Here is a 14,075-nt window from a genome sequence, read left to right as displayed (position 1 = left end):
AAGAAGTTAGTAAACTTACCTAACAGAGCTAGAAATTCAAACCCATTATCTCTAAATTTACCAGGAAAGGAAAGAAAAACAAATGCCTTCCCCTCCCACTTTCCACAGTGCTCACATCTCTCACTCTGCAAACATGTTCATATAAGTCTGTCATATAGCTCCTCTAACATCACCAAACGCTGGCGACTCTGAACTCTGATTTTCAGTCTAGGAAAACACTTTTCTCAGCTTCTTTCTTACCTGTTTGAACCAGGCATTAAGTCAGGCACTCCAACAGTGATTGTGAGGTCGTCACCAAAAAATTCGGGGCTGCGCCTTATTCCTGACGCCTGGCTTCAAGAAGCAAACTGACTTTTGTTTCAAAATATGTGCCATGAGGTCCAGAGTGTACCGCTCTGCTTAAAAAGAGAACTCTGCCAATGCAACCTCCTTTGAAAAGGAGGGAGTTCCTCACGGTAAAATTCTTTTAAAAGTGTGTTGCATAAGCAGTGTAAGTGGATTCGTGGGACTTCATTGGAACTGTTATGAACATGCTTGAGGTTCATCAGCTCTCAGTGAGCCATTCAAGGGCTGCATTAGGGCCTGGGGACCGTGGTGACTGACAACTCAAAGTGCAGGTGTGAAGGGACCACTCAGCTTCCTAGTAAAGCCAAACAGAACTGCTTAGAAAGCAAGACCTGCTTCTCAGAAGCAGAAGGAAGGAAACACTTCATCTAAGAAGAAAAAGATACCGTGTCAGTTTCATCAGAGGTTGATCGTATTGTTAAATGCTCATGTGGTTAGTGTTAGCCTTTCAGTCCTGTCCGACTCTTTGCAACCCAGTGGACTAGAGCCTGCCAGGCTCCTCTGTCCATGGGATTCTCCAGGCAAGAATACTGGAATGGATTGCCATTCCCTTCTCCAGAGGATCTTCCTGACCCAGGGATTGAACCCAGCTCTTCTGCGTTGCAGGCAGATTCTTTACTATCTGAGCTACAGGGAAGTCCCGTTAAATGCTCTGTTAATCTTCAGCTGGAAACAAAACTGTCCTTGGAACAATATCCTAGTCCTTCTAAACTCCTCATTTGTGGAAAATATGTTTTAGTTTCTCTCTTCTTAAACAAGTTTCATTGGCTCAAAAAATTTAAGTGAGAGATTGAATCAGATGCAGGGAGGTCAAATCCAATGCTCTGTGACTACCTAGAGGGGTGGGATGGGGTGGGAGGGAGGTTCAGGAGGGAGGGGACATACATGTACCTATAGCCGACTCATGTTGAAATAGGGCAGAAACCAACACAATATTGTAAAACAGTTGTCCTCTACTTTAAAATAATTAGCAAAAATCTTAAAAAAAAAAAAAAAGTATTCTTTATACATACACAAGTTTAGGAAATGTGTGGCATGTCTAAAAAGAAAGCAAATTATTAGTTCTTATTTCCATCCCCTCAATCCTTTTTTCATTCAGTAGACATTTTTTAGTACCTGCTCTGTGGTACGTGTGGTGTTTTCCTTTCATTTCTCCATCCAGAAACTGCAGAAACAGTTACACCAGACTAAATATGCCCTTGAGAATGTAGATGAGCCATTCTGTCATCCGTAGTTAACCATTTGGGGTAAATGCCTTTACCGACGTGGGAATGTGTCCACTTAATTTGATATATGTAAACTTCACTTCGGGATAGTAACAGGGTTGACATTATTCGAAGGTCTTTCTGACTGGCTTCGAAATAAGCTATATTTTCTTTTTGTTCTGATACGAAAAAATTCTCTAAGATATATTGTTAAGGGAAAGGAGTCAAGTGAAGAGTAGTATATATACTGTGCTGCCATGAATATATCTGTATATATTTGCTAGTAAATGAAAGATACACAAAAGTGAATGTTGATTGCCTAAGGGAGGAAGTGTGGAATACAAGCACAGAATAAGTTTTTTCCTATAAACCCTTTAATGACTTCTGTATTTGGAACCATATTCCCTATTTGAAAATTAAATTTAAATGATTTAAAATCTAAATATTATATGGGCTCTATTAGTATTGTAAATACCACTTAACTTCTTAATTGTAATTGATTCATTCAGATATTGGAGAAGGCAGTGGCAATGCACTCCGGTGCTCTTGCCTGGAAAATCCCATGGATGAAGGAGCCTGGTGGGCTGCAGTCCATGGGGTCGCTAAGAGTCGGACATGACTGAGTGACTTCCCTTTCACTTTTCACTTTCATGCATTGGAGAAGGAAATGGCACCCCACTCCAGTGTTCTTGCCTGGACAATCCCAAGGACGGGGGAGCCTGCTGGGCTGCCATCTATGGGGTCGCACAGAGTCGGACACAACTAAAGTGACTTAGCAGCAGCAGCAGCATTCAGATATTTAATGAACATCAACTATTTGCTGGATAAGTATACCAAACATGTTTTTAAGCTAACATGTCCTCGGACATTGGGTGTCCTTCACCCCCCACCCTATTAAATAAGGACCTGGTAACCATAGTGCTAGTGTGTGAGGCACTGACTGTATCTAATCTGGGAAAACCGTGGGCTTGGATTTCAGTGCCAGCAAACCCTGGAAATGATGCTTCCTGAGGAATGGAAGCTGGAACTGAGACCCTGCACATAGACAAGACCCTCTAAGGACTGCATCCCCAGTAGGGGAAAAGTAGCTTAGAAAAATTGACCTACTAGTGTAGGAAGGACAACAAGGTTATCTGCCCCAGACCAGAATGTGGGTGGGAAAAAAAAAAGCCCCATCTCAAGCAAGTGTGGGGTTTAAAGTTATATTGTTTCAGAAATTCTCACGTTGAGAAATTAACATAGTAAGTGCACTCAGCTGGTTACCCCTAAAGGGCCTGGCAGAAGCAAATGCTAAACTTCTCTCCCTTAACTAATAGAGCACAAAATTCCTACAGAAAGAAGTTCTGCTGAAAATGAGCACACAATTCAAACTTACAGAATACACTTGAGTGAATGTCAGCAGACACAGTAAACCACAGGATTAGACTTTAAGGAATTTAAGTTAAACTACTGGATAGAAAATTATCAGAAAAAAAGACTTGTGTGAAATCAAGGATTCGAAAACACAAGAACAAGACACTCCAAAAAAGAACAAGGGAATTTCAAAGAGAATGAAATAGAATTTCAATAAATGAAAAGCTACAGAAAAATACGATATGAATAGGTTAAAGTGCAGAACTCGCACAAATTAAAAAAAACAACAACTCTGGTGAACTGAAAGGCAGTTCTAAAAGGCACTGCAGAAAGATACGAAATGGAATTGCAAAAGAAACAGTGTAAAATAATGAACCTCATAAACATACTGAGTTCAGGATGCCAGACACAAAAGAAGTATGTACTGCATGCTTCCATTTATATGAAGATCAAAAACAGGAAGAACTCACCTCCATCATTAGCACACAGGATATTGGGCACCTTGGGGAACTGGGTAGGTAGCATCTGAAAGTGCTGAACAGGGTGAGAGAGCTTCTGAGGTTCTAATAATGATCTGACTCTTGATCTGTGTGCCAGTTACATGGATAAATTCATCTTAAGAAAGTTTTTTATTTTGGTACTCTTTTGTATGTATTTTATACTCAAAGTTTACACACACACACACAAATTCAAACCTTGATAGATAAGATGGTGGTGTTACTGTTTTCATACATATAATCTCTTAATGTTTCCAACAGATGCCTTAGCTAGGCCCTGTTTTCCTATATTTACAGATAAAAAACTGAAGTCCAGAGAGGTGAAGTGACCTTGACAGGGTAACGTGTTGTAGGTGGCAGAGCCAAAACACTTGTCCAGGTCTTCTAACTCTACTTCCGGTCTTTTCATAACTCCATAAATAATTACAGTCCTAGTATCCTTTTAAAGCACACATAATTTTTTGGGAGATAATCTTTTATAGAAATAAATGAAAATCTTTTATCATTGGTCACCCTGATCAGTGGGTCAGGCTATTTTTCAAGACTGTACTTGTGAGTAAACACACACATATATGTTCATTTATGTGCCTTGATATTCCTATTTCTGTTCATTAAGACTCACTAGATACTGATAAAAATTATTTATCCTTGAATTAGGAATCCTGCTCAAGATTAATCTAGTAAAATGATCTCTTTCTCTCATATTATTGTAGAAATAACAAGACTAATACCACATGTGTTATAATCAAGATAATTAAACACTCAAATAGTATTAGAGGTTTTGGCATTACAAATATATAAAACTAAAATATTCTGACAACTCAGAAATATTTCATGAATTAATACTTTAAAGGTGCAATTTAATTTTTAATTTAGATTTTCTTACTAGGTCACTAGACTTTTGCCCAATTTTAAGACTGTCAAAACAGAGTTTTGCTTGTAATAATAATGTTGATACTTTACAATTTATTAAGCACCTACTATATGCCAGGGAATCTTCTGGGCATATTTTATCCATTTAATCACTTAATATTATTGAATTTTTTATTTAATAGACATTCAATAGCTATTTGTTGATTTGATTTTATTTTAGGACCCTTAACCTGTTCTTAGAACTTTCATAACACTCTAAGTATGGTTAAATCCAGTGATTGCACACAGTGTTGGGGATGTCTTGGGGGCTTAGCTATTATTTTTTATGAATTACAGTTTGGCTTGACAGCTGTCCTTGTGTTGACAGCTCTTCTGATTATAGCAGTTGTCAAACTCCATCCTTAAGCAGGTTGTAAATCCTGCCTTCTTCCGATTAAAACTGGGTCAGAGCCAATGACAGGTTAACTAGAGGCCAGTGTTCTACTACTGTATGTCCCTACTGGTTTGTTCAAAATGCATTTTGCATAGTGGCATACTAAACCTTCATTTGCCTCTGTCTTATTTTGGTGTTTTTTAACTTTTAGGTATCTGTCCTCCTGTTATTTTGTGATTAAACATGGTCTTTGCTGAAGAGTGTATTAGTGTAAGTGTGGTCTTCCTTGTAAATGGCCTGTTAGTCCTCTCCTCCTCCCCCTCCACTGGGAATACTAACATCATTGCATCTGTGTCTCCCAGGGGAAATCAAGGCTTTTCCTTGCACGTGCAGTCATGTGATTTCAGAGTGGGCAGGCTTTGTATCCTCATGAGCCCTCGATCTTCCACGTAAAGCACCATCTGTTCTGTTCCTTGCACGCTGTTTCAGGGCAGTGGGAGGAGGCATTAGAGTGAAAATAAATAAAGTAAAAAAAAGAAAGAAATTCATCATCAAAACCCCGAGGATTAATGGAGTCAGAAGGCTCACTGCTCTGAATGAAAATTCATCTTCACCTGTACCAGTGTCAGGGCTGCCTCCATGGCACTTGACAAATAGAGGTTCCCAGGGTACCATAAATCCAGCAACTATTCTAATCCCTATAGACTAGCTCAAGCCTCTCCGAGATGAGCTTACGAACGTTTTTGTGTTTTGCAGCACATTGTAGGCACTAGTAGCCCCTCATTAATTTGGTAAAATGTTTGCACCCCTTCCTTCTCATCTCGCCCTCATCTTCTTTGTCTTTGTCCATTTTGAGAGCGTGAGCAGCTCACGTGTTTCTGAAAGACGACTCTGCCTTGTGAATTGTGCTTCACTGAAGATGCCAAAGGCAGAGAAGTCAATTAACTAATGAATTTTGAGCAAATACTAATCCCCAATACTGTGTTAGATGAAGAGGAGAATATAGAAAAGTATATAATCAAGTAGCTCACCATCTAATTGGGAGCACAGAGCATATAATTTCAAAAACTGTTGGGTACCTCTACATGCAGGGGGTTGTGTGCTAAATGTAAACATTATTGATGCCTATCAACAGTGACTCTCCAAGAGGTATTACAAGTGCCTTCCTCACTCCAGGGTAAGATTCACTTGTGTGTTTTCTTCTTGTCCTTTAAATCAATCTTTCTCCTTTTGTCCTTTATTTTTTTCTTCCTACTGCAACTTTGTACCAGTCTTTGCATAAACCCCAGGAATTTGTTAATAAAACTCCTTTCCTTGTGGGTAACATATCCCTTACTCTGAAGTTACTGTTTTGTAACCCTTAAATTCCAAATTTAAATCTCACTTCATAGCTACAGTTGAGCTAAAATTTCATTTATATATCTTGGGTTAGAGGATTGTTATACAGACCAGTTAAGCCTTTTCTCAGCTAGTTAGCTGTAGTTCTCTGTATGTAAACCAGTTTTAAGCTCCGTTTCTGGGTTGGTACTCATAACTTGTGTCATACTGCTGGAAAAGTCACATCATCACACAGGTTGTATGAAATTAATGCCCCTTTGCCTGACATAGCTAGCTTAGTGTCTTGAGCCATAGTCCACATCTGCTGAGCCTTGATCTTTATGCTTAGCAGTCTCAAGTGTTGGGTTAGATTTGAGCTCAAGTGTGATCTGACAGACCATGGTATTACAGATTTATACACTAGGAAATTTATTCCTCTGATACTGCTATAAAAGTTCCAGTTTTAAAACCTAACCAAGTATTTCTCACAATGAGTTGAGAGTGATAGCTGCAGCAAAAAGGTTAAATGATTATTCCTTAAAATATAAATGTCATGTAACTAGTTCTGTGCAGGATAAATATCCTCTTTCACAGCTCCCTGATATTAGGCAATGTGTCTTTAACTTTGTTTTATTTTCTAAGAGACTGTCTTCCATTGGAATCTAACTTGGTGTATATAGTGTTTCATGGTAAAACCTTTCAAAAATGTAAAATTTGAAAATGTTCACTTGGGGAGATAATTTTAAACTTTCAAAGGAATATTATAATCCTGAACACTTTACTGATAAAGATATTCTGTCTCTGCCTTCCTCCCTGTCTCAGGCATATCCCCAAAGATGATTTCAACCCATTAACTCCTGTCCCAGGATTAGAATAGGCAAATTGTCCTTTCTGCACCTTTTTCTCCTGAACCTCCCAGGTTGCACAGTGGTAAGAAAATCTGCCTGCCAGTGGTTCAGTTGTTGGGTCAGGAAATGGCATCCTGCTCTAGTATCCTTGCCTGGAAAATTCCATGGACAGAAGAGCCTGGCAGGCTACAATCCATAGGGTTGCAAAGTTGGACATGATGTAGTACACACACACCTTTTTCTCCTACTCTCTATTCATTTATTCAAATATTAATTTAACATTTGTAATTCTAGTAGTCATCTAAGAATTCCCACTAAAGGCAGAGAGATAGGGTTCCCAAGTGGTCTGACTTTAGCTTAGAAAAATTTCTATCTTCCATTTCTGTTCCCTTGGAACCACCCCTGAGTCTGTGCTATTATGGATTAGAGTTTAGTACCTAAGTTTTCAGGATGGATAATACAAAGAATCACCAAAGCTCTCCCAGACTTATCACAGCCTTGTTTCAGCTGTTGGTTCTGTGCCCACTTCACAGTTTATAACCAAGGAGCCCTGGCACCCACCAGGGGAGAGAAGACAATCGAGGGAACCATGCAAACTTCTTTATCTGAGTACCAACAAAGTGCAAAAGAAGAAATGTTCCTAGTAAATAATTTAAAACTAAACTCCCAGAAAGTTCTGCTTCCACTTAAGATAGAGAAAATAGCAACAGAATATTGTTTCTACACTAACAAAAAGAAAATGCTAAATAATCTGCAAAGCTGTACTTTTTTAAAGGGCCATCAGATAGCAGAAGTTGCATGTCAGCAAAGTAAGGCAGATTCCAAAGAATGACAAGCCCCTGTAAGACACACCAACTGTTTTGCTTTTGATAGAACAACTGAGGAAGAGGCAGCCACCATAAATGCAGATAAGAAGAAAACAGCTAAAATTAACAAATTCTAAAAGTGAGCTGGTATGACATTTTAGCATCAGACCCAAGAACACGTTTCACTCATGTACTCTTTCATTAACTGGGTGCTGTTAGACAAATTGAGAACAGAGAGCTCCCTCCTCAGTGGTACACAGAAATGAAAGCCTGCCACTTCCCTAGACCCTTATTTCATACCAAGAAAAGTCCTTAAGCCACTGGGGGACGAGCAGAAAGCTTTTCTGTTCTCTCCTCCTCTCCTGGGCCTAGGGACATATCCACTGCCTTTGGAGGAGGAGTGAAAGTAAAACCTGTCTGCCCCTGGGGAAGGACAGGGAGCCCCTGAGCGCAGGACCCTGCGCCGACACAAAGCAGAGGTCTCTTGTCCCTTGAGGGCAGGACAGGAAGTTCCCACTCAGGACATATTTCCTCTCACACAAGGCAGGGTTTGGCTGACATCTGGGGGAGCTGGGAGGATGCAGGAATGTTGAGACATTTCCACCTCAGAGTAACCCAAAAGCATGAAGATCTCTATCCCACTCTCACCATGAGCCTCACTCTGAGAAATAAGCAGTAGCAGTCTTATTGATAGGGAAGGAGAAAGAATACAGATGGTAGATATGCAGCTGACTAGATATTTCAGACTACCAAAAGCTGAGGGTGAAGTGAGAATACTGAAAATACCTTCTGGCACCCGACTCTTAAAACTAAGCATAAGGTGGCAACAGCCCACAGCTGGAGGAATTTACAGCTTTTGATGCACTAAAGTTGTCCACAGCAACAACAAAATTAAACCCAGTTCAATGGCTGACTAGACTGACTCAACACCCATACTAATGGCACCCACACTAACGAAAGAAAAAGTATGCCCATTTCTGGTTGTAAATAGTATTGTTTACTTCAGCCTCCACTGTCCTCCTGCATACAAGTTCTGCATTTAAAAATTGTGAAGCATAAAAAAGGCAAGAAAAAACAACCCATTGTCATGCAATAAATGAGTAATTGATAGAACAAGTAGATAAAAATTCAGCCAAGGATATGAAAGACCTGAACCATAGTATCAACCAACTTGACCTAATTGACATCTATAGAATGTTAACACTTAATATACATTTTTTCAATATAAATATAGACTATTTACTAAGATAGACTATACTCTAGGCCATAAAACAAACTTTTAAAAAATATAAAAGAAATACAAAGTTTGCTCTGTGACCACCATGGAATTAAATTAGAAATCAACAGACACATATCTGGAAAATCCCTAATTGTGAGAAACTTAAACACACTTGTAAATAGTTCATAGGTCAAAGAGGAAATTCCAAGAGAATTAAGAAAATATTTTTAACTGAATGAAATAAAAACACCCTCTCAAAAGTTGTGAGATGCAGCTAAAGCAGTGCTTAGAGGAAAATTGAATGCTTTTATTTAAAAAAAGAAAGGTTTCAAATGAGTGATCTAAGATTCCACCTTAACAATTTGTTTTGGAAAAAGCAAATTAAGCTCAAAGTACATATAGTAATAAAGATCAAAGCAGAAATCACTGAAATAGAAAAATCAATGAAACCATTGAAAACTTCTGAAAAGGTCAATAATACTGATTGACCTCTAGCCAGACCAGTTTAGAAAAGGAAAAACAAATTACCAACTTCAGAAATGAAAGGGACTCATCAACACAGATCCTGCAGATATTATGAAGCAAATAAGGGAACACTATTTGCAATTTTTACCAATAAATTAGATAACTTAGAGTAAATGGACAAATTTCCAAAAGACACAAACTAACAAAATTCTCTCAAAAAGAAACTGAGAACCTAGATAGCCCTATGTCTATTGAAGAGATTGAATCTGCCACTGAAAACTTTCCCACAACAAAAATTCCCAGGCCCTGACTGCTTCACTGGGAATTCTACTAAATATTTAAGGAAGAAATAATACCAATTCTACACACACACTCTTCCAGAAAATGGGGAGGGAACCCTGCCCAACAAATTCTATGAGGCCAACATTACCCTAATACCGAAACCAGAAAAAGACCCTACAGGAAAAGAAGACTATAGGCTAATATGTCTCATGAATGATGCAAAAATATTTTATTAAAGTGTTAGCAAATTGAACATAGCAATATACAGAAAGGATAAGTTAAAACCAAATGTGTTTATCCCAGGAATATAAGGTTGGTTCAAAAGTTGAAAATCATTGTATTTCACCCTATCAGACAAATCAAAACCAAAACTAAAACATGATCATCTCAATACGTGTAGAAGAAGTCACTGAAAACTTGAACCTCCTTCATGATTTGGGGAGAAAAAAAAAATGGAGCAAAATAGGAATAGAAGGGAACTTCTTCAACCTGAAGAAATCATTAGCTGATATCATCCTTAATGGTAAAATGCTGAATGCTTTCCTTCTGAGTGGGAACAAAGCAAAGATGTCCACTCTCTCCACTTTGATTCAAAATTGTACTGAAGTTTTAGCCAGTGCCTTAAGGCAAAGGAAGGGTTCCAACACCCTTTACTGCTCTCCTAGAGAGAATTACTCCATGATCTTTATATCGAATATTTTTGTTGGTCTGTTTCTGGGCCCTCTATTCTGTTCCATTGACCTAGTTTTCTTTTCTTTTTTTTTTTTGCCAATACCACACTGCCTTAATTATTATACCTTTATCATAAGTCTTAAAGTGAGATGGTATCTGTTCTCCAGCTTTCTTCTACTTCAGTACTGTGTTGGCTCCTCTGGGCCTCTTGCCTCTCCATATAAACTGTACAGTTTGTTCATATCCACAGCCTGGGATTTTGGTTGGGAAGAACTGACATCTTGATATTGAATCTTCCTATCCATGAACATAGAATATCTCTCCAATTATTTATTTTGTTGATTTTAAGATTTATAGTTTTCCTCATATAGATCTTATACATATCATGTTAGAATTATACTCAAGTATTGCATTTTGGGGATACTAATGTAAATGGTATTATGTTTTTAATTTCAAATTCCACTTGTCCATTGCTGGTATATAGAAAAGCAATTGACTTTTGTACATTAGTGTTATATCCTGCAATCTTGTTATAATTGCTTATTTGTCCCAGGAGGTTTTTGTTTTTGTTTTTGTTTTTTTGTCAGTTCTTTTGGATTTTCTATGATCATGTCATCTGCAAACAAAGATATTTTTATTTCTTTCTCCCTAATCTGTATATCTTTTATTTCCTTTTCATGTCTTATTGCATTACCTAGAACTTTCCAGTACAGTGTTCAAAAGGAGTGGTGACTCTGTGGGAGAGGGAGAGGGTGGGAAGATTTGGGAGAATGACATTGTAACATGTAAAATATCATGTAAGAAACGAGTTGCCAGTCCAGGTTCGATGCACGATACTGGATGCTTGGGGCTAGTGCACTGGGACGACCCAGAGGGATGGTATGGGGAGGGTGGAGGGAGGAGGGTTCAGGATGGGGAACACATGTATACCTGTGGTGGATTCATTTTGATATTTGGCAAAACTAATACAATTATGTAAAGTTTAAAAATAAAATAAAATTTAAAAAAAAAAAAAAAAAAACAAAAGGAGTGGTGAGAGGGAATATCCTTGCCTTATACCCAGTCTTAGTGTGAAAGCTTTTAGTTTCTCAACAGTAAGTATGATTTTAGCTATAGGTTTTTTGCAGATGTTCTTTATTTAGTTGAGGAAGTTCCTGAGGAGTGATGTCAGCAACATGGTGGAGTGAAAAGCTACCTTTCTCTCTCCCTTTCAATCTATAACCAGTAAAACATTTGTAATTCAACAAAGGTGCCCCTGCTCAACACACCAGGATGCCAGAGAATTCCAAATATCTGTACATCTAAAGGTCAGTGAAGTGGAATATAGGAGGCAGAACTGAGGAAATAGCAGAGGTGGTACCTGCAGTCCTGGCCTTCCCCCCACGGCAGCTGAGCTCGCAGCCCCAGAGAATCCGGTGGCAGCAGGGGAAGCAGGGCACATGGCTCCAGCGCACATGTAGCTGCAGGCAGCTGGGCAACAGTAGGAGTCGGGCCTAGGACCCCCATCCCTCCAGCTGTTGATGCACCCACAACTCTAGCCAACTGCCCCCCAACTGCAGTGGTGGAGCCCACTAACCTTATGATATTGGACACAGAGAGGTGCCCTCACAACCCCTGCATCCCACTTTCCCTAACTCTCCCCCTCCAGTGGCTAAGCCTGTGGCTCAAGGAATCCCAGACACAAGGGAAGAGCCCACCATCCTGGTGCACCAGGTGGTGATCCCAGAACAGTGGTAGAAGCGAGGCACCAGTGATCACAGAGACACAAGAACTAATAACACGGGCAGGCGTCCACAGCTAAGAGGTAGCAGAAGGTAGAAAGTGCTAACTCAGATTTAACAAGAGGCAGCTCAGGTGAAAGAAACCAAAAACTTACACTATAGTGCCACCAACTGGAAAACAGAAAGCCTCTAACTTCTAACCTGTTGCTATAAATACTTCAGATTTGCTGGCAGAGGAACCAACTCATCCAGTACCATGAAGAACTGGAGTAACACTGTACCACAGGAAGAAAGTGACAATTCTCCAGAAACCAAGATTAAAGTCATGGAATACTGCAATCTAACTGGTTCAGCTCAGTTCTTTCGCTCAGTCGTGTCTGACTCTTTGTGACCCCATGAACCGCAGCATGCCAGACCTCCCTATCCATCACCAACTCCTGGAGTCCACCCAAACCCATGTCCATTGAGTCGGTGATATCATCCAACCATCTTATCCTCTGTCATCCCCTTCTCCTCCTGCCCCCAATCCCTCCCAGCATCAGGGTCTTTTCCAATGAGTCAACTCTTTGCATGAGGTGGCCAAAGTATTGGAGTTTCAGCTTCAACATCAGTCCTTCCAATGAATACCCAGGACTGATCTCCTTTAGGATGGACTGGTTGGATCTCCTTGCAGTCCAAGGGACGCTCAAGAGTCTTCTCCAACACCACAGTTCAAAAGCATCAATTCTTCGGCGCTCAGCTTTCTTCACAGTCCAACTCTCACATCCATACATGACCACTGGAAAAACCATAGCTTTGACTAGACGGACCTTTGTTGGCAAAGTAATGTCTCTGCTTTTTAATATTCTGTCTAGGTTGGTCATAATGTTCCTTCCAAGGAGTAAGCGTCTTTTAATTTCATGGCTGCAGTCACCATCTGCAGTGATTTTGGAGCCCAGAAAAATAAAGTCAGCCACTGTTTCCCTATCTATTTGCCATGAAGTGATGGGACCAGATGCCATGATCTTCGTTTTTTGCATGTTGAGCTTTAAGCCAACTTTTTCACTCTCCTCTTTCACTTTCATCAAGAGGCTCTTTAGTTCCTCTTCACTTTTTGCCGTAAGGGTGGTATCATCTGCATATCTGAGGTTACTGATATTTCTCCCGGCAATCTTGATTCCAGCTTGTGGTTCCTTGAGCCCAGAGTTTCTCATGATGTACTCTGCATATAAGTTAAATAAGCAGGGTGACAATATATAGCCTTGACGTATTCCTTTTCCTATTTGGAACCAGTCTGTTGTTCCATGTCCAGTTCTAACTGTTGCTTCCTGACCTGCATACAGGCTTCTCAAGAGGCAGGTCAGGTGGCCTGGTATTCCCATCTGTCAGAATTTTCCACAGTTTATTGTGATCCACACAGTCAAAGGCTTTGGCATAGTTAATAAAGCAGAAATAGATGTTTCTGGAACTCTCTTGCTTTTTCCATGATCCAGCAGTAGAAAATTCAAAATAGTGGTCATGAAGAAACTCAGCAAACAAAAAAATTCAGAAAAGTCAGTTCAGTGAGCTCAGAAATAAAATGAGTGAACAGAAGGAATAGTTTGTCAAAGAGATTTAAACTCTAAAAAAAAAACCAAACAAGTTTTGGAGCTGAAGAATACAATAAATGAGATAAAGAATGTATTAGAAAGCATTGAAACAGAGCAGATCACATAGAATAATTAGAGTGTTCAAAAATAGAAATGTAAAAATGTTATAAGTAGAAAAGAGAAATAGCATTAAAAAATGGGGAAATTCTGCAAGAGCCATCTCACTCTTTTAGGAGGAGCACCATTAGGATAATAGGTATCCCAGAAGTAAGTAGAGGGAAAAGGGAGAAAAAGTTTAAAGAAATAGTCAGGAACTTCTCAAGTTGAAGAAGTTCCCCTTTATTTCCAGTTAACTGAGGTTTGTTTTTTTTTTTTTTTTTTAGATCACAAATAAGTGTTGGACTTTGACAAGTTATTTTTCTGCATCTATTGATATGATCATGTGATTTTTATTTTTTGCCTATTGATATGATGGGTTACATTAACTGATTTTCAAGTGTTGGACTAGCCTTGCCCACCTGCAATTAATCC

General features: G+C 39.2%; 1 protein-coding gene across 5 annotated transcripts in view; it reads left to right on the top strand.

Annotated features, from left to right (window-relative positions):
- Positions 1 to 14,075, top strand: part of ACBD6 (acyl-CoA binding domain containing 6) — a 205,881-nt gene that overhangs the window by 164,958 nt on the left and 26,848 nt on the right. The window contains exon 8 of one of the 5 annotated variants that reach the window (XM_027565488.1): positions 4,858 to 4,916. The exons of 3 other annotated variants lie outside the window; for them this stretch is intronic. In XM_027565488.1, the coding sequence (XP_027421289.1) occupies positions 4,858 to 4,883 (26 nt within the window). In that variant the 3' untranslated portion in view covers positions 4,884 to 4,916. Of the gene's footprint in view, positions 1 to 4,857; positions 4,917 to 12,198; positions 12,316 to 14,075 lie in introns of those variants that run through there. One more of the 5 variants, XM_027565487.1, reaches the window with a different exon arrangement.

The sequence above is a fragment of the Bos indicus x Bos taurus genome, chromosome 16, assembly GCF_003369695.1.
Source record: "Bos indicus x Bos taurus breed Angus x Brahman F1 hybrid chromosome 16, Bos_hybrid_MaternalHap_v2.0, whole genome shotgun sequence".
NCBI classification, from domain to species: Eukaryota; Metazoa; Chordata; class Mammalia; order Artiodactyla; family Bovidae; genus Bos; species Bos indicus x Bos taurus.
This window is presented reverse-complemented; position numbering and strand designations above follow the sequence as displayed.